The sequence below is a fragment of the Tursiops truncatus genome, chromosome 10 (assembly GCF_011762595.2).
Source record: "Tursiops truncatus isolate mTurTru1 chromosome 10, mTurTru1.mat.Y, whole genome shotgun sequence".
Lineage (NCBI taxonomy): Eukaryota > Metazoa > Chordata > Mammalia > Artiodactyla > Delphinidae > Tursiops > Tursiops truncatus.
Window position 1 is genome coordinate 15,661,439 of NC_047043.1, and position 26,776 is coordinate 15,688,214.

Sequence of the window (26,776 nt, forward strand, 5' to 3'; positions counted from 1 at the left end):
TGTTAATTACAGACACAATTTATTTAATAGTTATAACATCGTTCTGATATTTCTATTTCTTCTCGGGTTCATTTTAGTCACCACTAATATGTTGAGGAGTGTATCAATTTTATCTAACTTACCTAACTTTAATAAGTTTAAAGCTGTTCATAATATACATAAAATCTTGCAGCAGTGTTGTTTCCTTTTTGATTCCTGACATTAGCTGTGTTTTCTGCCTGTGTTCTTTCAATCAGTTCCTACTAGAGTTTATGAATTATATTAGTCCTTTCCAAGAACCAACTTTCAGCTTTATTGATTATTTATTTATTTATGGCTGTGTTGGGTCTTTGTTTCTGTGCGAGGGCTTTCTCTAGTTGCGGCAAGCAGGGGCCACTCCTCATTGCAGTACGCCGGCCTCTCACTATCGTGGCCTCTCGTTGTGGAGCACAGGCTCAGTAGTTGTGGCTTACGGGCCTAGTTGCTCTGTGGCATGTGGGATCTTCCCAGACCAGGGCTCGAACCTGTGTCCCCTGCATTGGCAGGCAGATTCTCAACCACTGCGCCACCAGGGAAGCCCTGATCTTCTTTTTTTGATTGTTTTCTATTTCATTAATTTTTTTTCTCTTACTATTTCCTTCTTTCTACTTTTGGGGAGAGTTTATTTAAGCTTTTCTTATTCTAACTTCTTGAAATTAATGCTAAGCTCATTTATTTTCAGATCTTGTTCTTTACAAATACACACATTTAAAGCTATCAACTTTAAGCCTGGCTTTCACTGCAACCCACCCATCTGTTTTATCAGCAGTAGTACCTTTGTAGCTTTGTATGCATAAGCCTGTATTTTATTACTTATTTAAAAAATATTGGATCTACTTTTATTTACATCACATCATAATTCTCTAAACTCTTTTAAGCTATATGCATATAGTAATTTAATAAAATGGGGGTGGGGGGCTTTCAACTCCCCATCGTCTAGAGGACAGAGGAGAAATATGTACACACCTGCCTGTGCTTTTCATTCGATCCCACCTTCCATCTTCACTCTCCTACCCAAATTTCACCAGCTCTTGGAGTTCTTTCTCAGCAAGATTTTCTGATCTCTCCTTTCTCTGAACTCTTACAGTATTTGATATCCATCTTACTCATTGTGACACTTGCTAATAAGTGTCTTCCAGTGTTACTTGTTTCAAGTGTGTATCTATTTTTAATTAGCCTATTGTGATAGGTAGAGATTCTAGATCTTTAAATGTATTTTGTGTCTCCCTTACCACATTGCATCGTGCCAGGCATGGGACTCACAGTCCTAATAACACCAGATACAGGAAGAGCAGGTGTAACTGATGAGGGTGCAGCCAGTGCCCTTCCACATGCTCTCGGCACCTTTCCTGGGAGTGCAGCAGCTGCTCGTTGCAATCCCCCTGCATCTCTGCTGAGGACCATCCTTCCCTGCTGAGCGTGCTGGGCCTGCTTGCAGGACCTGCCATGCCACTAAGGAGTTGTCCCAGTGACAGATGAGAGTTGGTCCATGAATGCTTCAGTTTCCTGTTCTTGGGTGGGACAGCTCTGGGGTGTGCTCTCCACTGTCTCCTGGGGTCCTCAGCAGTCTGAGCCCCAGTTGCCCACAGTGGTAATCTACTAATGAGTGCACCCTGTATTAGCTTCTGTCTCTATCCTGTCTCACTTCCCCATTCCAAATCCTTCCTGGTATCACTTCCCAAACAAACTACTGCTACTCAACATGAAATCCTCATCTCAGGGAAGGTCTGCTTCTGGGAAGACACACTGCAAGACCATCTGTGGCCTTTCTGCCTTTCTAAAGGGATCATTCTCAGAGATTAACAAGGCTTCAAAAACAAATTTTAACTACAGTTTATTCAAGCTAATAGCACAAGAAGAGTTTTTGACACAATTCGTGAAAAGAGCTTACACAGTTTGGTGACACCAGACCTAAGCCCAAGAGGGCAGCCCAGGGTTCCAATGCCAACCCTGTCACTCACTGCATGTGTGACCACAGGAAAGTTACTCAATTTTTTCAGATCTCAGGTTCCTAACGTAAAAATGGATAGTAACAACTGGTTCCACTAGCCTCACTTTCTTGGTTTGGGAAACAAAGGAGAGAATGTATGGGAATGGGTTTTATGAACTGCCAATTACAAATAAAACATGGGGTGAAATGGAATATCGCTTCTTTTCACGAGGGACTGAAACTACTCCAGTAATGTTTAGGAAACGAATTACAAGAAAGAAAGAGAGGGAGGGAGGGAGGGAGGGAGGAAAAAACAAATTTGTCCCAAAGATATGTTGGTTTCTAATATCAATATTTTCCCCTATGATAGTGAGGCATAAACTTGATTTGTGAATTTTTTTTTAATTTTTATTTTTTGGCCATGCAGCATGTGGGATCTTAGTTCCCCAACCAGGGATCAAACCTGCATCCCCTGCAGTGGAAGCGTGGAGTCTTAACCACTGGACCGCCAGGGAAGTCCCAATTTGTGAATTTGATCCAAGTGCCTTGTGTTGCTGAGAAACAAATGAGCTGGGAAGGGAGACCTAGAAAGAAAGATCCACTTACTGCCTTGCTCATCCTAGTAATCTTGGGCCCAAAGAGGAAGATGCCCATGACTTACTCACCTGGGTGAACAGACCTGTTGGACACACAGGGGAGCTTTAAATCTTTGCTAAAATATTTACCTGTTTCTTTCTAAATGAAGAAACTTGCCTAACTGCCCCCACTATAATACTGGAATATCAAGGATGAAAGATCGTACGTAAAATGCTTTTATTTTCCTTTTGAAATTGACCACCTAGAACGTATTACTCAGGCAACAAAATACTCCAAAGTTATAGGTCAAAAAATAAGTTAGCTCAGCCCAGCACTCCCACTGGCTGGGGAGCTTTACTCCTAGAAATAGAGAGACCCACAAGAGTGCCAAGAAAAATATCAAGTCGTAGGTTGTTAGAAACCAAAGCAACCTTGCTGGTGACCTTTTACAGATACTCACCCTGTCCAGATGAGGAAGTTGACATCCAAAGAGCTTATATAGCCCCATGTCACAGTGACTTGATTGTCTCTCCATGGTCACACAGCGAGTAAGAAGCAGAAACGTGGCTTAAACAAAGCTATTTCGCCTCCAACATCTGTGCTTCTTTGAGTCCACACAACCTCCTGTTTTTGTTTTCAGATAAGGAGAGGACAGGGCAGTATTTGACTCTACCGGAACAGTCATTAAAATCTGACCTCTGTGACTGTCATAGTCATAAATGACTGTCATTCACAGTTTAAATGGAACACCAGAGGTTAAAGTGGCAATTGCTACATATTCAGAGAGTGAGTGAATGAATGAATGAAGGACTGAAGGAAGATCTGAAGAACAAATGAATGGACGTTTGGATTTGTAAAGCGATATGAGTTGCCGGCAATTACCATAAATGTCCACAAGATGTCACTACTTCACACCACTTCAGAAAAGCCATCCACATTCACGTCAAGAATGTTTTTGATCTTTGGACACAGAGGTGATTTATCTCTTATAATTGAAAGCAGCTCTGTCATTTCTAATGTCTTTTGACTGCTTCCTTGTTTTCTCTTACATCTACCTCGAGAGAGATTGCAAAAATGTAGACTTTAACTAAGGCCTGAGACTTACCCTGCTTATGCTGGGAAACATTAAGAAGTCCCCCACACAAGGGGTTCCCAGGCTGCTCCAGGGCCGGAGACCTTGCACGAAGCCCTTTGTCTGCTCAGTTGCAAAGCTCCTGTCGGCACTTTCTCGTAATTCTACCACGCTCAGTGCTTCAGACTCATGGAAACAGTGATTCGGCAGCATCCAAAAGACAGCACTTTGGGGTTTCACAGTGTGATTTTTCTTGAAATATTACTCACACTTTTCCCTTACCAGGAGTGAAGTTCCAATGACTGTAGTGAGTTTATATGTGTCATATATGCGTTTAATACATATGCACACACCACACTCATAATTCAGGTCCGGGATGTCTTGTGCTCATTGGAGTTTTTTCCCAAGTATAATTAGAATCCAGTTTGCAAATCATTGTTTCAAGTTTTTACAAGTTTTTAAAAGACCACAGTTATGTTAACCACGCTCACAATTTCCACTTCAGCTATACTGAGCATTGACAAACCTGAAGTTTAATTTAAATACTTTATTCATACGCGATCTATTGATGCAGAATGTGCTTGTGGATTTTTTAAAGGTCCCAGCAACTTTTGAAGTTTATGTACTTTAATAGTGTTCTCTACTGAGATTCTTTCTCCTAATCTTTTTTTTTCTTTGTTTTTTTCTTTTTGGCCACCCTGAGAAGGCAGTGAACTCATTCTGTGAGAACGCTTTCTGCTTGGTAGCTTTCAGAAGAGGGTTCCACGTTACAAACAAAAGCGCTGCTTTGCCTTACAGGCTCATATTTCCTTCACATACACATCCTACTTACTGAGAGGCTCAATGAAGTCGCTTAGCAGGCAGTGGGTTGACAGGCTCAGAGACGCAGGCTTCGGCCTCCATGGGTTGTGGGGATAAGTCAAAGTAATTTCTTGCTAATAATAATTTAAAGAGCTAAAGTTAGCGATTAATTTACCTTTTAAAAAATTAAATTATGAGCCCATGCTCAAGCCCACCCCCAGGATGGCCTCCCTGATTTTCATTCTTTGATGGGCTCACTGGAGCAGAAGAGGAAGGAATGTTGGATTTTATGACTCAAGGACATGCTCACACTGTAAAGTTAAATAAAAAATAGAATTCCGAACTCCATAGGAAGTCTTAGGCTTTTGTACAAATAAGTACCTATAAGAATATGAAAAACATTTTTCACTACCAAAAAACTAGAACTATAATAACATGTCAATAGGTACTGGGATTATATAGATGCTTTATTCTTGAATTTTAAAATTTTCTGGAAGGAATATTTTTAACAAAGCAACAACCAGTGTCCAACCATTAGGGGGGTGTTTTTCAAAACTATGACACATTCATCCACAGAATACGACACAGCCATTAAAAACAACTTTTAGGAAGTTTCTGCAATAACATGGAGAAATGTTCATGATATTTCTGAAAAGCCGGATCTGGGGGACAGAATTTCTCTGAAAGGCTGTATACAAAGAAGATAACAGTGGCTGCCTCTAGGGAAGAAACAGGAGCACTGAGGACAGACCTAGGAAGGAGAATTATTTTTCTCTGTATATTTTTTCACAATGATCAGATTGGCACAAAACGACGGTCTGGTAATACCGAGTCTGATGTGACTGTGGACCAAGAACTGTTATACCCTGCAGGGCTATGGGAAAATTCCTGTAACTGGTTGGAGAACAATAACACATAGACAGGCAAAAATCCATTTCCTAGGATTCCTGCAATTCCATTTCCCTGTATCTACCTTATCAGCCATGTGTGCACGGAGAAATACAAAAGGATGTGCACTCCAGCTTGGTTTATTACCATGGAAACACTGAGGACGGCCTGAAGGTCTGGATGAGCTGAACTGTGTCCTCCCTAAATTCTTATATAAAGTTCTAACTCCAGTACCCCAGAATGTGACTGACTGTATTTGGAAACAGGGACTTGAAAGAGGTAATTAAGTTAAAATGTAGTTATTGTGGGTAGGCTCTAATCCAATGATTGTCATCCTTGTAAGAGGAGATTAGAACACAGATACGCACCAGAGAAGCCCATATGAAGATAGAGGGAGAAGACGGCCATCTGCCGGGGAGGGAGAGAGGCTTCAGAAGACACCAACGCTGCCAACACCTCGATCTCGAACTTCTGGCCTCCAGGCTGTGAGATAATAACTTTCTGTTGTTTAAGCCACCTAGTCTGTGGGCCTTTGCGATGGCAGCCCAAGCAGCTGAAGACAAAGTCCATTAGCAAGGGATGGATAAATGAAGCCTTGGTTATGCAGACAACAGAACCTTACAATTACTCCAAGTTGTAAAAGATGAAGGTTTCAGCAACACGGAGTCCAGTGAGTGGACACCCCCCAGGGACTGGGTTCCAGCAACACTGATCTTACCGCACCTGAACCCCAGTGGCCGGAAGAGCTTGGTCCAGCACCCCATGCAAGGGGAAACTTGGATGTGCAAGGACAAGGGACCGTGGAGCCTTTGGTCATGATTAGGGCCGTTTCTAGGGCTGGTCTCTAAACACAGGGGCCAGGGCTGCAACTCCAACCTGCCTCCCCAAGCTGCCCCCTCACCCCAGGGAAACAATACTGCCAGAGGGAGTAGAATCTATTCCTTCCCTCATTTGTTCAACTAACAGTTGGCTCCAGTCCCCATGTGAGTCAGTGCCTTGATAGGTATGAAGGTATAAAGATAAACACAACTCGTAGTGGTCAGGCAGCTGGCAGTCTGGTTGGGGAGAGACAAATGAAATCACATCACCTGGGACACAAGGTGGTGTTGGGCATCTCGGAGCAGAATCCAGAGGCCAGTGGAGGAAGCTGGCACAGTGAAAGCAGCATCTTGTATGCTCTGTTTGCTCTGCTAGAAAGGCGTGTCTCTCCTGCTTTGGGAAGGGCCTGCTCAGAAAAGGCAGGTCTTCAGGCAGTGACAGTAAAAGGTACAAAGGCACGGAGTCACCAATGCCCCAGGCTGCCAGGACGGGGCTCTAAGTGGGGCAGAAACCAGGCTGGTTCGGGTCAGAAGGGAAGGGGTGGGTTTTCTGCTGTTGACAGCAGGAGGCGACAGAAGGTTTTATGAAGAGGACGCAGGCCTGATGGGCCATCCAGGAAGGTTCTCTGGCAGCAGCTTGGAGAAGGACGGGACGGAGAAAGGGGCTGGTGACCAGGCAGGAAACTTGTCCCAGCTTCTGAGGCTTTTCTGCGCCAGTGAACACAGAGAGGGTTGCACCCCGGGACTGCAGCTGGAAATGCTGAAACGTTGTTTTGCCTGTGAAACACAAGACAATGGACAGAAAGAAGGCCCGGAATGAATGGACGATTGTTGCTGGTAACTGCTTAGACCGTGTATATTTGTATGTTAAAAGTGCTTATTCCGGATGAATTTGTTTTGAGAACAAAAGAGGCCACTTGGTCCTTAGGGCTATGTGGATCCAGAAAGGAAGAGAAAAAGGCGCCGTACAGTCCAGAAAAGTGCTCCCCACCTGCCTCCACTGGCTGGATCACCCGTTCTGGAAAAACCATGAGGCGGCCTAGCAGCTGACATTATGCCACGACACGTGGGGGCCAACTGGTCCCCAGGGCATGCAGATGTCCAGGTCCGAGGAAGCACACCCAGGGCTCACCTGCACTACCGCAGGCCTTACAGGGGCGTGCTCGTCCGAAGGCTTCTCGTAGAAAACTTCAGGGGGCTCCTCTCAGCCCCATCTGTCCCGTGAAGTTCAGGCCGCTGGGTGTCCGCCAGAAGCATACGTACCTGTGGGACGTACAGACTCTGCTGGAACGAGAGAATTAGCTTCTACCCTCAGCTCTGCTACAGAAGAGCGATGTGGTGCCAAGTCATGAAACTCCCTGGGAGTTACTGCAGATGTAATAATCGTAATACTAAGCCAGGAGCTCCCAGCCCAGGAGTGAGATAAGAGTACTGCTTCCTGGGCATAACTAACTAAACCAGAATATCTGGGGAGCGGGACCCTGGACTCTGTAACCGAGTATCTGTCCAGTCCCTGAATATCCCCCAAGTCTCTCGCTTTCTAAGACACTGAATGTCTAAGTACAGGGATGAGAGGAAGCATAGCGCCCTCCACCCTGTGGCCAATATTTTGATCAGTCATTTGGGGGATTCCATAGGAGGCTTCGATCACTCCTGGGCTTACCTCGCTCCAATCTCTAGCGGCGACTGCATTTTTCTCTCTTAGTCTGTCCTCTTCTCTCCCCCCAGTGCCAGCCCAAACTGGAGCCAAGGTCCAGCCCCACCTTCTTTAAGATGGAAGGTATCTCTAGCTATGGCAGTAAGAGGAAACTTCCAGAACAGCCCAGCAATTCTACCCCTTCCTATTCTTAAAAGTCACCCTGACCTCTGGGAATTCCTTTCTCAGGTCCCCAAATTCTGCAGCCTCATTCTTCTCCCAAGTAGGTACGGCCAATTCCCCCAAAGTTCTGTCCATTTTTCCGGCAAAGCAGTTTGCTCCTGCAAAATACATCAGGTCCCAAACGTCTAGGCCAACCCGTGCATATTTCAAATTGGGCCGAGCATCATGTTAAACTAAAGGTCTTATGGCAGCATAAGCACTGACTGAAGCTTCAACATGCCTTCTCTTGACCAGAGTCGAACGATTTGGTGTGGTTCCACCCCACCAGTTTGCTCTTTCCCTCCAACCCACAGAAGGTAAGAGCAGAGGAAGGTTTCCATTACCTTCCATGGATAGGATTTCTGCTCCTCCCCTTCGATGGCAGTCAGCGTTTTGTCCACCGCAAATCTATCCCTCCTGCCCCTACCCCCTGCCTATTTAACAAGCTCCCCAAGGGACAGGGTCAGCCCACCTGCATTTGGAAACCACTGGACCAGGTGACTTATAGAGTTACTTTCAGCTTTAAAATGCTTTGTTAAAGGGCTTCTGCCCCAAGAGGCAAGATGGACTTCAGAGTTAGCCGGACCAGGATCCAAGCCACAGCTCTAACAAGCTGGGTGACCTTGGGCAACTTACTTAGTCTCTGAGCCCTGGCTTCCACATTTGCAGAAAGAGGATATTAATAGCAAGTTCCCAGACTGTATTAAGTAATGTATGTGAAAGGAATTGCCAGTAACTGCTAGTTTTCTTCCTCTCAGCATGTGGGAGGTAGCCTTACATAAATTTATCTATTTTTTTGCTCTTTTTAATTGAAGTATACTTGATTTATAATGTGTTAATTTCTGCTGTACAGCAAAGTGATTCATATATATGTATACACACACATATACATTCTTTTTTAATATTCTTTTCCATTATGGTTTATCATGGGATACTGAATATAGTCCTCTGTGACATACAGTAGGACCTTGTTGTTTATCCATTCTATATATAAAAGCTTACATCTGCTCACCCCAACCTCCCACTCCATCCCTCCCCCAACCCCCTCCCCTTGGCAACCACAAGTCTGTTCTCTATGTCTGTGAGTCTCTTTCTGTTTCATAGATAGGTTCATTTGTGTCATATTTTAGATTCCACATATAAGTGATATCATATGGTATTTGTCTCTTTCTGACTTCACTTAGTATGATAATCTCTAGTTGCATCCATGTTACTGCAAATGGCATTATTTCATTCTTTTTTTTATGGCTGAGTAGTATTCCACTGTATATATGTACCACATCTTCCTTATCCATTCATCTGTCAATGGACATTTAGGTTGTTTCCATGTCTTGGCTATTGTGCATAGTGCTGCTATGAATATAGGATGCATGTATCTTTTTGAATTAGAGTTTTGTCTGGATATATGCCCATAAGTAGGATTGCTGGATCATATGGTAATTCTATTTTTAGTTTTCTGAGGAACCTCCACACTGTTTTCCATAGTGACTCTACTAACTTACATTCCCACCAACAGTTTAGTAGGGTTCCCTTTTCTCCACATCCTCTCCAGCATTTGCTATTTGTAGAGTTCTTAATCACGGCCATTCTGACCAGTGTGAGGTGGTACCTCATTACAGTTTTGATTTGCATTTCTCTAATAATTAGTGATGTTGAGCATCTTTTCAGGTGCCTATTAGCCATTTGTATTTCTTCTTTGGAGAAATGTCTATTTAGGTCTTCTGCCCATTTTTTGATTGGGTCGTTTGTTTTTTTGTTGTTGTTGAGTTGTATGAGCTGTTTGTGTATTTTGGAAATTAAGCCCTTGTCAGTTACATCAACTGCAAATATTTTCTCCCATTCTGTAGGTTGTCTTTTTATTTTGTTTATGGTTTCCTTTGCTATGAAAAAGCTTGTAAGCTTGATTAGGTCCCATTTGTTTATTTTTGTTTCTATTGCCTTTGGAGACTGACCTACGAAAACATTGGTATGATTTATGTCAGAGAATGTTTTGCCTATGATCTCTTCTAGGAGTTTTATAGTATCATGTCTTATGTTTAAGTCTTTAAGCCATTTTGCGTTTATTTTTGTGTCTGGTGAAAGGGTGTGTTCTAACTTCACTGATTTACATGTGGCTGTCCAACTTTTCCAACACTGCTTGCTGAAGAGACTTTTTCCCATCATATAGGATTGCCTCATTTGTCAAAGAGTAACTGACCATAAGGGTATGGGTTTATTTCTGGACTCTCTATTCTGTTCCATTGATCCATATGTCTGTTTTTGTGCCAATACCATGCTGTTTTGATTACTGTAGCTTTGTAGTATTGTCTAAAGTCTGGGAGGGTTATGCCTCCTGCTTTATTCTTTCTCTTCAGGATTGCTTTGGTAATTCTGTGTCTTTTATAGTTCCACATAAATTTTAGGATTATTTTTTCTAGTTCTGTGAAAAATGTCATGGGTAATTTGACAGGGATTGCATTAAATCTGTATATTGCTTTGGGTAGTATGGCCATTTTAACAATACTAATTCTTCCAATCCAAGAGCATGGGATTTCTTTCCATTTCTTTGAATCATCTTCAGTTTCCTTTATTGTTTTACAGTTTTCAGCATATAAGTCTTTCACCTCCTTTGTCAGGTTTATTTCTAAGTATTTTATTTTTGGGGGTGTGATTTAAAAAGGTATTGGGTTTTTTTTTTTTTTTTTACATTTCTTTTCTGATATTTCATTGCTAGTGTAAAGAAATGCAACTGATTTCTGTATGTTAATCTTGTATCCTGCTTCCTTGCTGAATTTGTTTCAGTTCTAGTAGTTTTTGTGTGGAGTCTTTAGGGTTTTCTATATATAGTATCATGTCATCTGCATATAATGACAATTTTACCTCTTCCCTTCCAATTTGGATACCTTTTCTTTCTTTTTCTGATTGCTGTGGCTAGGACTTCCAATACTATGTTGAATAGAAGAGGTTAGAGTGGGCATCTTTGTCTTGTTCCAGATTTTAGCGGGAAGACTTTCAGCTTTTCACCATGAGTATTATATTGGTTGTGGGTTTGTCATAAATAGCTCATGTTATGTTGAGATATGTTCCCTCTATACCCAGTTTGGTAAGAATTTCTATCATGAGTGGATGTTGAATTTTGTCAAATGCTTTTTCTGCAACTATTGAGATGATCATGTGGTTTTTGTCTTTTCTTTTGTCTATGGTGTATCACGTTGATTGATTTGCATATGTTGAACCATCCTTGTGAACATGGGATGAATTCCACTTGGTTGTGACATATGACCTTTTTTATGTGTTATTGGATTCAGTTTGCTAATATTTTGCTGAGAATTTTTGCATCTATATTCATCAAAGATATTGGCATGTAATTTTCGTTTTTGGTTGTGTCTTTGTCTGGTTGTGGTATTAGGTTGATGGTGGTTTCATAGAATGTCTTTGGGAGTGTTCCCTCCTCTTCAGTTTTTTGGAAGAGTTTGAGAAGGATCAATATAAGTTCTTCGTGTGTTTGGTATAATTCTTCTGTGAAGCCATCTGGTCCTCGACTTTGGTCTGTAGGGAGTTTTTAAATTACAGATTCTATTTCACTCCTAGTGATTGGTCTGTTCAAATTATCTATTTCTTCTTGATTCAATTTTGGTGAACTCTATGTTTCTAGAAACTTCTCCATTTCTTCTAGGTTGTTGAATATGTTGGAATATAATTGTTCATAGTATTCCCTTATGATTTTTTGTATTTCTGCAGTATCAGTTGTTATGTCTCCTTTTTCATTTCTTATTTTGTTTATTTGGGTTCTCTCCATTTCTTGGTGAGCCTGGCTAGAGGTTTGTCAATGTTGTTTACCCTTTCAAAGAACCAGCTCTTGGTTTTATTGATTTTTCTCTATTGCTTTTTTAATCTCTATTTTATTTACTTCCTCTCTAATCTTTATTATTTCCTTCCTTCTGCTGACTTTAGGTTTTGTTTGTTCTTCTTTTTCTAATTCTCTTAGGTGGTAAGTTAGGTTGTTTATTTGAGATTTTTGTTCTTTGAGGAAGGCCTGTATTGCTATGAACTTCCCTCTAAGAACCACTTTTGCTGCATCCTATAGATTTTGTATGGTTGTGTTTTCATTGTCATTTGTCTCAAGGTATTTTTTAATTTCCTCTTTGATTTCATTGTTGACCATTGGTTTTTAGTAGTATGTTGTTTAGTCTCCATGTAATCATTTTTTTCTCATTTCATTTTCTGTGGTTGATTTCTAGTTTCATACCGTTGTGGTCTGAAAAGGTGCTTGAGATAATTTCTGTACTCATATTTGTTGAGGCTTGTTTTGTGCCCTAGTATGTGCTCAATCCTAGAGAATGTTCCATGTGCATTTGAAAAGAATGTGTATCCTGGTTTGGGGTTTTTTTTTTTTTGGATGTAGTGTCCTGAAAATAGCAAGTCTAAGTGTTCTATTGTATCATTTAGGATCTCTGTTGCTTTATTGAATTTCTGTCTAGAAGATCTGTCCATTGATGTGAGTGGGGTGTTAAAGTCTCCTACTGTTATGGTATTCCTATCAATTTCTCCCTTTATGTCTGTTAGTATTTGTTTTATATATTTGGGTGCTTCTATATTAGGTGTATATATGCTGTATATATATGAGAGTAAAATCCTTGTATTGATCCTTTTATCATTATGTACAGTAAGTCCCCTACATACAAATGAGTTCCATTCCAACAGCATGTTCATAAGTCCAATTTGTTCATAAGTCCAACGAAGTTAGCCTAGGTAACCAACTAACCCAGTTGGCTATATAGTACTGTACTGTAATAGGTGTATAATACTTTTCACACAAATAATACATAAAAAACAAACACAAAAAATAAAGAGAACATTTTTATTATTACAGTACAGTACCTTGAAAAGTACAGTAGTACCAGCTACATCACCACTGCTTTTACACTTGCTTCTGGACATCCTGGGCTTGAAATAAAGATACTGTACTACTGTACTCTATACAGTACTGTACAATAAAGTACACAAAGGCACAACCACTTGTAGAGGATGCACACATGTGACAATGAACACCAGACACGTGAACAAACTTATGTGATTGGACATGTGAACGCATGTTCGCATCTTTGAAATTTCATAACTTAGAGGTTTGTATGTAGGGGACTTACTATAGTGTCCTTTTTTATCTTTCTTTATAACCTTTGTTTTAAAGTCTATTTTGTCTGATATGAGTATTGCGGCCCCCGCTTTCTTGTCATTTCTGTTTGCATGAAATGTGTTTTTCCATCCCCTCACTTTCAATCTATGTGTGTCCTTTACCCTAAAGTGAGACTTGTATAGGCAGCATATTGTGGGCTCTTTTTTTTTTTTTTTAATCCAACCTGCCACCTGTGTCTTTAGATTGGAACATTTAGTCCATTGACATTTAAGGTAATTATTGATAGATATGTATTTATTGCCATTTTAAACCTTATTTCCCATTGATGTTATGTTTCTTCTGTGTCCCTTTCTGTTCTTCCTTTTGTGGTTTGACAATTTCCTTTTGTATTATACTTATGTTCTCTTCTTTTTGTTTTTTGTGAATCTATTGTATGTTTTTGACTTGTGTTTACCCTGTTTTTCAAGTATTATTAACTGCTTCCTATATCTAGTTGCCTTAGACCGGTAGTCATATAGGCTCAAACACCTTCTAGGAAATGAAAAAAACCCTACATTTTCTCATTTTCTTACTCTCCTCCCCCACATTTTATGATTCTGATGTCCTCTTTTACATCTTCACGTTCATCCTTTTGCTGTTCACTGTGGTTATCTCCACTTTCACAGAAATTTTTTGATTTTTTTTTTTGTTTTTTGATTTGTGTACTGGCTTATTTGGGTGATTTGCTTCCCAATTGTGATTTTCTCTTTCCTATAGATTCTTACTACTTTTCTATTTAGAGAATAGAAATATTTCTTTTAGGATTAGTATTGCTGTATTCTTTTAGTTTTTGCTTGTTTGAGAAATTCTTTCTCTCCTTCTATTCTAAATGATGGTCTTGCTGGGTAGAGTATCCTAGGTTGCAGATTTTTCCCTTTCAGGACTTTGAATATATCTTGCCACTCCATTTCTGGCTTGTAACATTTCTGTTGCAAGGCTATCAGAAATCAGCTGATAGCCTTATAGGGGTTCCCTTGTAATTAACCCTTTGTTTTTCTCTTGCTGCCTTTAGAATCCTCTCTTTAACTTTTGTCATTTTTATTATAATATGCCTTGGTGTAGGTCTGTTTTGGGTTTATCTTGTTTGGGAGTGTTCCTGTGTAGCTTTAATATTTTTGGTGTGAGGGCTGTTTTTAGTGTGGATGTGTGTGGCTGTCTCTGTGCTTCCTGTACCTGGATATGTTTCCTTGTCTAAGTTTGGGAAGTTTTCAGCCATAATTTCTTCAAATACATTTTCATTCCCCTTTCGTCCTTCTTCCCCTTCTGGAATCCCTATTATGCATAGATTAGCACATTCTATACTATCCCATAGGTCTCATATTGCTTTCATTTAAGAAATTTTTTATTTTATATTGGAGTATCATTGATTAACAATGGTGTGTTAGTTTCAGGTGTACAGCAAAATGATTCAGTTATACATATACAAGTATCTATTCTTTTTCAAATTCTTTTCTCATATAGGTTATTACAGAATATTGAATAGAGTTCCCTGTGCTATATGGTAGGTCCTTGTTGGTTATCTATTTTAAATATAACAGTGTGTCTGTGTCAATCCCAAACTCCCAATCTATCCCTCCACTTCCCCTCCCCCTCCCCCCAGTAATAATAAGTTTGTTCTCTAAATCTGTGAGTCTGTTTCTATCTTGTAAATAAGTTCATTTGTATCATTTTTTTTTTCATTTGGCCTTCTGTCTGCTGTCCTGATTGGGTACTTTCCATCATTCTATCTTCCAGGTCATTTACTCATTCTGCTATTCATTGCCTTTAGCTCAGCTTTTGTCTCAGCAAATGAGTTTCCTAATTTTTCTTGGTTCTTCTTTAGTCTCTAGTTCCTTTTTACAGTACTCTGCATTTCTGTCAATAGCCTTTCTTAATTGCTTCAGTATCTTCATTATCTCCTTTATGAAATCAGTGTCTATTAGACTTAAGAGGTCTGTTTCACTGTTTGTTCTTTCAAGGGAATTCTCTTGGTCTTTTAACTGGAAGTGGTTCCTCTGCTTCTTCATTTTACTTATATTTCTCTTATTTTGGGGGTTTAGGAGAAACAATTATCTACTATGGTCTTAGAGGGTTATATATATGTGGAGTGTCCCTGTGTAGCTTTAATATTTTTGGTGTGAGGGCTGTTTTTAGTGTGGATGTCTGTCGCCCCTTTCCTCGGTGTGTGCTGACCATTACGCCCTTGATAGGGACTGTGCAGATGAGGTGATTGGTGCTCTGTCCTGGGGTTTTCGGTGGCATCAGCAGCTCATGTGTACCCCCAGAGCACACGATGGAAATGGTGACAGTTCAAGACCTCTCCTGGAGTCCAGGAGTCCAGCGGCAGTGGCTTGCAACCACTCCTGTAGCCCAGGGGTGGGGGTGGGATGGCGGCTTGTGATTGTTCCTGGAGCTTGTAGCCTTATGTAAGTTTAGGGAGTTAGACAAAGCTCAGGTGGGCTGGGCCTTCTCTCAGCAAATGCCCTTCCTCTTGGGCCTCATCACATCATTCACTGAGCCTGGAACCTTCACTAAAGATCCTTCCAGGAGGGGACTAGCCACCCCACTATCTCTGGGCAACTGTGAAAGCACAGCCTGCTCCTTTGGGTGGCCACTGCATTAACTGGTACTGATTTGATGCAAAGGCAGCATCCAATTTCAGGATAAGGGCAGGCTTAACTTCACCCGGACAAGAGGCTGGTGAGTGGTGACGGTGCTGTGCTGGGTAGCCTTCAGGCACTGTGAGATGAGGTAGCTCCAAACTTACAGGAAAACAAGGATACAGCGACCAATCACGCTGTCATTCTGCATGCTGGGATTCCCCCAGGTATTCCTGCAGCACATGCTCTGGATCTTGTCTTTCTGGTCACACTGTGAGCTCTTCAAGGGCAGAGAATGGGTCTTCAGCATCTTTACCTGCAGTGCCTAACAGAATGCCAGACCCATTCCAGACCCAACAAAATTTGATAAATATGAAAATGCATTCATTAATGGATGGGCAGATCAGGGGGTTTCAGACTATGTAAACTGCCTGCCTGAGTGGCTATTTCACATAATGTGCTTTCAGAATTCCCTGAAGACACATGCCTTCATTTCAAAAACTAATTCTGAAAAGCAGAAAAGATGTTCCCCAGCACAAAACTGACTCCATCAAAACTGTCAAACCCAACAACGCATTAAACATGCTTCAATTCCTCATTCATTCAGTGAACACTTACTGACTCTTCATTACATGTCAAGCACTATGCCAAGTGCTGGAGACAAGAAGAGATAAGATGTGGTCTCTCGCAAGGCTGGGCATCGATCACTTCTTTTTAAACTTCTTGTTGTGGTTGTGATGTGCAGCAAGGGTGGAGAAGGGCTGGCCAGGAGGACCCTCTGCTCACCGCCCTCAGCCTGCAGAGTACAGAGGGCACACCCACCCCATTCTGGGACCACCCACCAACTCCTCTTTTTTCCTCCCGATTTCTGCCTTTTTCTCTCTCAGCCTGTCAAAATCTCAGACTGAAGCACTTACTGATTTTTTGCAACTACTGAATAATATTCCTCTTCTTTATGGTAACCTTAAAACTAAAATAGAAATGTTTTTAATTGAATGAAATATTCTTTAAAGTCTATAGTGCTTTATAATTTTCAAAAGTTTCATATACATGATTTCATATAATCCCATAATAACCCCTTTTTTCTCCTACCCGTGTTGCCCCTCCCTTCCCTCTCCCTACTGGTAACCACTAGTTTGTTCTCTATATCTGTGAGTTTACTTCTTTTGTTTTACTCACTAGTTTGTTGTATTTTTTAGGTTCCACATATAAATGATGTCATACAGTATTTGTCTTTCTGTCTTATTTCACTGAGTATACATAATGCCCTCTAAGTCACTCCATGTTGCTGCAAATGGAAAATTTTCATTCTTTTTTATGGCTGAGTAGTATTCCAGTATGTGTGTGTGTACATATATATGTATATATGTTTGTGTGTGTATCTTCTTTACCCATTCATCTGTTGATGGACATTTAGGTTGCTTCCATACATTGGCAATTGTAAATAATGCTGCTGTGAACACCGGGGTGCTTGTTTCTTTTTGAATTAGTGTTTTGGGGTTTTTTGGATATATATCCAGGAGTGGAATTGTTGAGTCATCTGCTAGTTCTACTTTTAGTTTTTTGAGAAACCTCCATACTGTTTTCCACAGTGACTGTACCAAATCTCACTCCTACCAACAGTGTACAAGGGCTCCCTTTTCTTCACCTTCTTGCCAACATTTGTTACTTGTGTTCTTTTTTTTAATTAATTTTTATTGGAGTATAGTCGCTTTACAATGTTGTTGGTTTCTGCTGTGCAGCAAAATGAATCAGTTATATGTATCCATACATCCACTCTTTTTTAGATTTCCTTCCCATTTAGGTCACCACAGAGCACTGAGTAGAGTTCCCTGTGCTATACAGTAGGTTCTCATTAGTTATCTCTTTTATACATAGTAGTGTATATATGTCAATCCCAATCTCCTAACTCATCCAACCCTCTCCTTCCCCCCTTGATAACTGTAAGTTTGTTCTCTCCATCTGTGACTCTATTTCTCCTTTACAAATAAGCTCATCTGTACCATTTTTCTAGAGTCCACATATTTGTTTTTCTCTTTCTGACTTACTTCACTCTCTATGACAATCTCTAGGTCCATCCACGTCTCTGCAAATGGCACTATTTTGTTCCTTTTATGGCTGAGTAATATTCCATTGGACATATGTACCACATCTTCTTTATTCCTCTGTCAATGGACATTTAGGTTGCTTCCATGTCCTGACTATTGTAAATAGTGCTGTAGTGAACATCAGGGTGCATGCATCCTTTAGAATTCTGGTTTTCTCCAGGTATATGCCTAGGAGTAGAATTGCTGGGTCATGTGATAGCTCTAGTTTTAGTTTTTTAAGAACCTCCATACCGTTCTCCATAATAGCTGTACCAATTTACATTCCCACCAAAAGTGTAGGAGGGTTCCCTTTTCTCCATACCCTCTCCAGCATTTACTGTTTGTAGACTTTTTGATGATGGCCAACCTGACCCGTATGAGGTGATACCTCATTGTAGTTTTGATTTGCATTTCTCTAATAATTAGTGATGTTGAGGAGCTTTTCATGTGTTTGTTGGCAATCTGTATGTCTTCTTTGGAGAAATGTCTATTTAGGTCTTCTGCCCATATTTTGATTGGGTTGTTTATTTTTTTTTGATATTGAGCTGCATGAGCTGTTTGTATATTTTGGAAACTATTCCCTTGTCAGTTGCTTCGTTTGCAAATATTTTCTCCCATTCTGAGGGTTGTCTTTTTGTTTTGTTTACGGTTTCCTTTGCTGTGCAAAAGCTTTTAATTAGGTCCTGTTTATTTATTTTTGTTTTTATTTTCATTACTGTAGGCAGTGGATTGAAAAAGATCTTACTGTGATTTATGTCAAAGAGTGTTCTTCCTATATTTTCCTCTAAGTGTTTTATAGTATCCAGCCTTACATTTAGGTCTTTAATCCATTTTGAGTTTATTTTCATGTATGGTGGTAGGGAATGTTCTAATTTCATTCTTTTACATGTAGTTGTCCAGTTTTCCCAGCACCACTTATTGAAGAGACGATCTTTTCTCCATTGTATATTCTCACCGACTTTGTCATAGGTTAGGTGACCATAGGTGCATGGGTTTATCTCTGGGCTTTCTATCCTTGTGTTCTTTTTGATGATAGCCATTCTGACTGGTGTGAGGTGAGATCTTATTGTCGTTTTGATTCACATTTCCATGATGATTAGTGATGTTGAACTAGAATAGAATATTTTAAATCTGGCCTTTTCAAAAACAAAACCTAAAAAGTGCTTCTTTTAAACTGCAAGCTCATCGACCCAAAACATATTTATTAAATGCATATTATGTTTAGGACAACTAGGAACTGTAAGGCAATAGGAACAGTCCCAATCTTCTGTTTAAACTTTTGTCCTAAATTGAAATTTTTTCTATGGTTAAATGTTCTCAGGGGAAAAAAGGTACTAATTGCTCTTGGAGTTGTTGTCCTTTTAGTACTGAATAAGGCCTCATAATATGAAAAGGGTGTCCCAGGACCTAGCACTGTCTGAAATAGAGAATCTATAAGCCCAGGTTCCACAGGCTTGACTTCCATTCCATAATGAGTAATTGATTCTGAGTGGTCTCTTAAGGGACCAGTGGTCCTCGTCTGCCCAGGACTGAGAGGTTGGCAGAGTCTCTGCAAAGCAGGACTGCTGGTCTCCCTAATGATCACCTCTCCTCTCGCCACCAAAGTTCTTCTCTCAGAAATGAAGATACTAAATACAGAGAACCCCAGACAGAAATCATGTTGCAAATTCAAAGATTTCATTGTAAGATGGATTATTCCACACACTCCATGCCAATGGTGATGTATACCATTTTTGCTGGTGTGCAAGATGGGTATTTTTCTTGGTCTTGCACCTCAAAATATTCCTGTTGGAGATAGACCCTGACAGATTTTAGGCACCTACATTCTCTTCCCTCTATCCACTATCTAATATTCCTCCTGGGACAGCAAAGTAGGGTTACCACAAGGCTCCCTGGTTAAACTGGGGTAAGCCTCCTATGCTGGCACAAAAGTGCTACTTCTTAACTTCCATTGTCTCACATAAGGACTAGAGCTCAGGTTCTGAGCAGCATCAGGACCACACAAACTATTTAAGGGACAAGCACATCATTTCACATTTCATTGTCCAAAGAGACGCACCAGCAGGATACCTCATAGAAAGATCCACGGCCATTGGCTCTCTTGGGACCGTCTTGGGTTCAAATCTCAGCTCAAGCACTAAGTCTGTGACTCCGGGGCAGTTAGCAGCCATCTTCCTGATTCTGTTTCCTCATCTCTAAAAGGAGGTTAATCTTACCTGCACTGTTAGGAACGAAGATCAGAAATCAAACCAAAAACATCCAAGCACCTGACATGTACATATTGAACGTGTGATGCTCAAATTTTAAGCAAGTAAAACCTTGTACACATTTGTTAAAACACACACAAAATACACACACATGCTTCAGAACGGCAAGTCTGACACAAACAAAAAGCACTTCTTTTTAGAAATATTTCCTTTATGTAGAAATGCAGTATTGATTTAGTAAGAAACTCATTTTTAACCATCTGATTTGAACAAATTCTCTCCTCCCAAAGTATTTGATTGAGGGTACAACATTGTAGCATATATTTTATTATTATCATTATTATTTTCCACATTTAATACCACGTTTCCTTCTCCCACATAGAATATCACCCAATAGAAGTTTCCCAAAGGAGCCACAGCACATTCATTACAAAGATAGAAAGGAAAACCGTTTTTCAATCTCTGCTTTCTAATAGGATGATTCAACTAAAACAATATCGGATTTAATCAGCTATGAAACTGAAAAAAAATGGAGACCAGCCCGAGTGAACATCATGGGCTGTGATCATGAACATCTCTGAGAAGTGAGGGGAGAAAAGAGAAATATCTGCCTCTTCTTCCCAAACTTCAATATAACTTTAAATTACTTTAAAAAATATTTATAAAAAGACATCCCTCTGCCTTAATGGTGTGAAATCTGGGTGTCTTCTCAGGGCCATGCCTGGGCCGGCAGATGGCACATATGCAATGGAAAACAGTAGCCCCTCTGAGACTTCTGGTATGTGGACAGGAGACTTTCTGATTTCCAATCTTGGCTCATTTCAGAAGAAAGAAGGGTTACATCCCTGGGGCGGGGGGGGGGGGTGGGGGGGGGTGGGGTGGCAGGGGAAACGCAGCCACCTTCAGGGCACGTGCCTGACCTCCAGTCCATTGAAGTGTCCATTCACAGTCCTCCAGGCTCATTGAATTTTCAGTATTCTGCAAACCTCCCTCCACACGGTCCCTCCCCAGCAGTCTTCTGAGTGTAGTTAATGTGTTTGAGAACAGTAATGTCACAAGTCAAGGGACTGGGGGCTTCCCAAGGAACAACCGTCTTGCATATGTTCTGGAAGACAAGTCATCTCAGCTTTACCTTCTAACTTCTGGAGCAGACGCCCGGGTTCCCAACGTCCAGATTTCAGTGGTTGGAGATCATGCCAGAAAAGTGAAGACCCAGCTGGCCCAGAATGGACTGTCTCTGCAGTTCTAGCACATTCTCCACACACCTCCACACTACTCAAATGTCCTAGAAAGTATTAACTCAACTGGACATGGCTGATTCAATGGTACAAAAAAAAGCTTTATAAAAATACTCCCTGCACTTAAAAAATCAAAACAAAATAGATGCATGTAAACATCACCTCTAAGTCACTGGAGAACCCTGGAGTCTTTTTATCTCCTCTGTCCAGTGATTTGCAGTCTTATGTGTTCAGCTTTTGTTTGTTTCTTTTCTTTGGAGGTATCAATCTATTTTTTTCTTATTAACAGAGTTCAGAGTCTGAGGCCGCCTTTGATTATGAGCTTGTGGTTTGATTGGCAGGAACAGTATGATCAGGAGACTGATAATGTGTAAGTAAAAGTACATGGACCTAGGAATAAACACACAAATTATATTTCAAACAAGGGTGTATGTGGGAAATGTCACATGAGGCAATTACATCACCTTTTGGCACTGGCGGACCTGACTGCACTCAGGCTCGCCTTGATCCACTCCACAGATAACTCCCTTTGGTGGGTGAGTGGGCCAGGGATGGACCAAAACCACAAAGCTGGGCAGAGCAAACCAACCAGCCCATCTGCAGACAGACGTATGGCAATGTCCCACTGACGTAATAAGCAGATGGAGAGAATTAACCCTGACAGCTAGAAACCCACCGTATTAAAAGTCTAAGGATGCATGGAATGAAATTGAAGCCCTACCCTATGTTCCCCAAACACAAATGCAACTGACCCTTTGGCCAATGTGCTCCACTAAGTGTCAGGGGTTCCTGTATATATTATGAGCCTGAGGAATCCAGATTTCAAAAGCCTACTCCGTAACTCGATTTTCATCCAAACTAAAACAAGTTTTGCTTTCGAGGTTTGTGGACTTATTGTATAAGTGTGATACTGGACACAGGGTAGATGCTCAGTAAATGCTGTACACATCAATGAATGCAAGTAATTAGAAAGCACCTGTTATAAAATTGTTCTATATCCATTTGGGAAAACTGAACTTACACTTTCTCCAATGCTTTTTCAAGGGCAAAGGAAAATAATGTTAAGGGGCAGGGGACCCACAATTGATTTACATATAATTCCCCAGCTTTTGTGATCATAATGTCAGGTCTATATAGAATAGTTAAAAACTTCAGCAGAAGCAAACATATCTTCATTTCTTCTTTCAATAAGCATTTACTGCCTAGGATGTACGAAGCATTGAACTGGGATCTACAAAAAGGCAAAGACCCCACCCCTCCTTTTGGGAATGGAAAAGAAGAGACGTATAGACACAATGGTAGTAATTAGCAGAGGGGTGAAGAGCCACAGGTAAGTGACCATCTGATTTACTATTTAAACCAGGACATTAATGAGGGTGAATGACAGCTCTACAGAGAAACACACTGGTTCAGCAAGTGTAAGCTGGGATTCTCACAGGCACACCCCAGGCAGAGGGAACTCCAGCTTTCAGAGTCTGCTCTCGTAAAATGTACTTTGTTCTTGCATTTTGCCTTAATCTTTTACATGTGGCCAAATCTACACTGGAGCAATTTTGTTAGATTAAAGCCAAATATTCTGGAAGTCAAGGGAGAAAAACTTCAACTTCCCAGGGAGGTTTAGTAACCTATTCTGACACTCCATACTTCTCTCAAATTTTAAGCAATACCTCCATCTTTTTGTTATGGAAAAACTCAGCTAACATTTATAGAGCATGCTAGGACTAAACTAGGTACTCCAGATACACAGATGAATAAAGCATAGTTCTACTCTCAAGGAGTTTGCTATCTACAAAAATTCCTACACAAATTCTAACATTCTTATACATTGAATTTAATAAAGTGCTATCTAGTTAAAGACAACAACATATGAGATTTTGCTTTTGAAAATGATTTCATAGAAAGGTTCTGCTCTGGCTAAATGTTTGTGTCCTCCCCCAAATTCATACGTCGAAGCCCTGACTTCCAATCTGATGGTATTTGGAGAAGTCGACTTTGGGTGGTAATTTGGTTTAGATGAGGCAATGATGGTGGGCCCCCCATGACAGCATTAGTACCCTTATTAGAAAATAAAGGCAAATCAGAGCGTGAGCCATCTTTCTCTGTGTCCCTCTCACTGTCCCTCACCCCATCTCTTTTGCTGTCCTTGTCTCCCTCGGTCTCTCTCTCTGCTATGTGAGGACACAGTGAGAAGGTAGCCTTCTGCAAGCCAGAAAGAGAGCTTTCATCGGAAACCAAATCTGCTGGCATCTTGATCTTGGACTTCCCAGCCTCCAAGATTGTGAGACATAAATGTCTGCTGTTTAAGTCACCCAGTCTATACTATTTAGCCATAGCAGCCTGAGCTAAGACAACTTCGTTCTTTTTTTAAAAAATTTATTGGATTATAGTTGCTTTACAATGTTGTGTTAGTTTCAGGTGTACAGCAAAGGGATTCAGTTTTATATATATACATATACACATACATTTTTATTCTTTTCTCATATAGGTTATCACAGAATATTGAGTAGAGTTCCCTGTGCTATACAGGAGGTCCTTGTTGGTTATCAATTGATATCTTATAATATAGTAGTGTTTGTATGTTAATCCCAAGCTCCTGATTTATCCCCCCAACCTACATTTCCCCTTTGGTAAATGTAAGTTTGTTTCTGATATCTGTAAGTCTCTCTGTTTTGTAAATAAATTCATTTGTATCATTTTTTAAAATTAGATTCTAGATATGGGTGATATCATATGATATTTGTCTTTCTCTGTCTGACTTCACTTAGTATGACATCTCTAGGTCCATCCATGTTGCTGCAAATAGCATTATTTCATTCTTTTTTTATGGCTGAGTAGTATTCACTGTATATATGTACTACATCTTCTTTATCCATTCCTCTGTAAAGGGACATTTTATGTTGCTTCCATGTCTTGGCTATTTTAAATAGTGCTGCAATGAACATTGGGGTGCATGTTCCTTTTCAAATTATGGTTTTCTCCGGATATATGCCCTGGAGTGGGATTTCTATTTTTAGTTTTTTAAGGAATCTCCAGACTGTTCTCCATAGTGGTTGTACCAATTTACATTCCTACCAACAGTGTAGGACGGTTCCTTTTTCTCCATACCCTCTCCAGCATTTAGTGTTTATAGACTTTGATGATGGACATTCTGACTGGTGTGAGGTGATTCCACATTGTAGTTTTGATTTGCAGTTCTCTAATAATTAGTGATGTTGAGCATCTTTTCATATACTTTTTGGCCATCTGTATTGCTTCTTTGGAGAAATGTCTATTTAAGTCTTCTGCCCATTTTTTGATTGGGTTGTTCGTTTTATGGGTTTTTTTTTTGACATAGAGCTGCATGAGCTGTTTGCATATTCTGGAGATTAATCCCTTGTCAGCTGCTTCGTTTGCAAATATTATCTTCCATTCTATGGGTTGTCTTTTTGTTTTATGGTTCCTTTTGCTGTACAGAAGCTTTTAAATTTAATTAGGTCCCATTTGTTTATTTTTGTTTTTATTAGGAGGTGGGTCCAAAAAGATATTGCTGCAATTTATGTCAGAGTGTTGTGCCTATGTTTTCTTCTAAGAGTTTTATAGGTCTTTGATGCATTTTGAGTTTCTCTTTGCATATGGTGTTAGAGAATGTTCTGATTTCATTCTTTTACATGTTGCTGTCCCATTTTCCCAGCACCACTTATTGAAAAGACTGTCTTTTCTCCATTGTATATTCTTGCTTCCTTTGTCGTAGATTAATTAACCATAGGTCTGTGGGTTTATTTCTGGGCTTTCTATCCTGTTCCATTGATCTATATGTCTTTTTGTGTGTGTCAGTACCATACTGTTTTGATTACTGTAGCTTTGTAAGTATAGTCTGAACTCAGGGAGCCTGATTCCTCCTGCTCCGTTTTTCTTTCTCAGGATTGCTTTGGCTATTTGGGGTCTTTTGTGTCTCCATACGAATTTAAAGGTTTTTGTTCTAGTTCTGTGAAAAATGTCATTGGTAATTTGGTAGGGATTGCATTGAATCTGTAGATTGTCTTGGGTAGTATAGTCATTTTGACAATATTGATTTTTCCAATTCCAATAACATGGTATATATCTTTCCGTCTGTTTGTGTCATCTTTGATTTCTTTCATCAGTGTCATAGTTTTCTGAGTACAGGTCTTTTGTCTCCTTAGGTAGATTTATTCCTATGTAGTTTGTTTTTTTTGATGCAATGATAAATGGGATTGTCTCAATTTCTTTTTCTGGTCTTTCGTTGTTAGTGTACAGGAATGCAAGAGATTTCTGTGTATTAATTTTGTATCCTGCAACTTTACTGAATTCATTGATGAGCTCTAGTAGTTTTCTGGTAGCATCTTTATGACTTTCTATGTATAGTATCATGTCATCCGCAAACAGTGACAGTGTTACTTCTTCTTTTCCAATTTGGGTTCCTTTTATTTCTTCTTTTCTCTGATTGACATGACTAGGACTTCCAAAACTATGTTGAATAAAGGTGGCAACAATGGACATCCTAGCCTTGTTGCTGATCTTAGTGGGAATGCTTTCAGCTTTTAACCATTGAGAATGATGTTAGCTGTAGGTTTGTCATATATGGCCTTTATTATGTTGAGGTAAGTTCCCTCTATTCCCACTTTCTGGAGAGTTTATATCATAAATGGGTGTTGAATTTTGTCCAAAGCTTTTTCTGCATCTATTGAGATGATCATATGGTTTTTATTCTTCAGTTTGTTAATGTGGTGTATCACACTGATTGATTTGTGGATATTGAAAAATCCTTCCATCCCTGGGATAAATCCCACTTGATCATGGTGTATGATCCTTTGAATGTGTTGTTAGATTCAGTTTGCTAGTATTTTGTTGAGGATCAGTGATATTGGCCTGTAATTGTGTGTGTGTGTGATGACTTTGTCTGGTTTTGTTATCAGAATGATGGTGACCTCATAGACTGAGCTTGGGAGTGTTCCTTCCTCTGCAATTTTTTGGAAGGGTTTCAGAAGGATATGTGTTTAACTATTCTCTAAATGTTTGATAGCATTTACCTGTGAAGCCATCTGGTCCTGGAATTTTGTTTGTTGGAAGTTTTTAATTGCTGTTTCAGTTACAGTACTTGTGATTGGTCTATTCATATTTTCTATTTCTTCCTGGTTCAGTCTTGGAAGGTTGTACCTTTGTAAGAATTTGTCCATTTTATTAGCATATAGTTATCTGTAGTAGTCTCTTTTGTATTTCTGTGCTGTCAGTTTAACTTCTCCTTTTTCATTTCTAACTTTATTGATTTATAGAGTCCTCTTCCTTTTTTTCTTGATGAGTCTGGATAAAGGTTTATCAATTTTGTTTATCTTCTCAAAGAACCTGCTTTTAGTTTCACTGATCTTTGCTAATGTTTTCGTCTCTATTTCATTTATTTCTGCTCTGATCTTTATGATTTCTTTCCTTCTGCTAACTTTGGGTTTTCTCTGTTCTTTCTCTAGTTGCTTTAGGTGTAAGGTTAGGTTGTTTGAGATTTTTCTTGTTTCCTAAGGTAAGACTGTATTGCTATAAACTTCCCTCCTATAACTGCT

At 40.0% G+C, this 26,776-nt stretch overlaps 1 protein-coding gene and 1 long non-coding RNA gene across 3 annotated transcripts in view; one reads left to right on the forward strand and one right to left on the reverse strand.

The window, feature by feature from the left end:
- Positions 1–26,776, forward strand: part of LOC109551577 (uncharacterized) — an 81,739-nt gene that overhangs the window by 37,898 nt on the left and 17,065 nt on the right. The gene's annotated exons all lie outside the window — the stretch shown is intronic.
- MBOAT1 (membrane bound glycerophospholipid O-acyltransferase 1) overlaps positions 20,282–26,776 on the reverse strand; it is a 113,173-nt gene continuing 106,678 nt past the window's right edge. For both annotated transcript variants that reach the window (XM_033863883.2, XM_019945233.3), the window contains exon 13: positions 20,282–21,617. In XM_033863883.2, the coding sequence (XP_033719774.1) occupies positions 21,491–21,617 (127 nt within the window). In that variant the 3' untranslated portion in view covers positions 20,282–21,490. The remainder of the gene's footprint in view (positions 21,618–26,776) is intronic.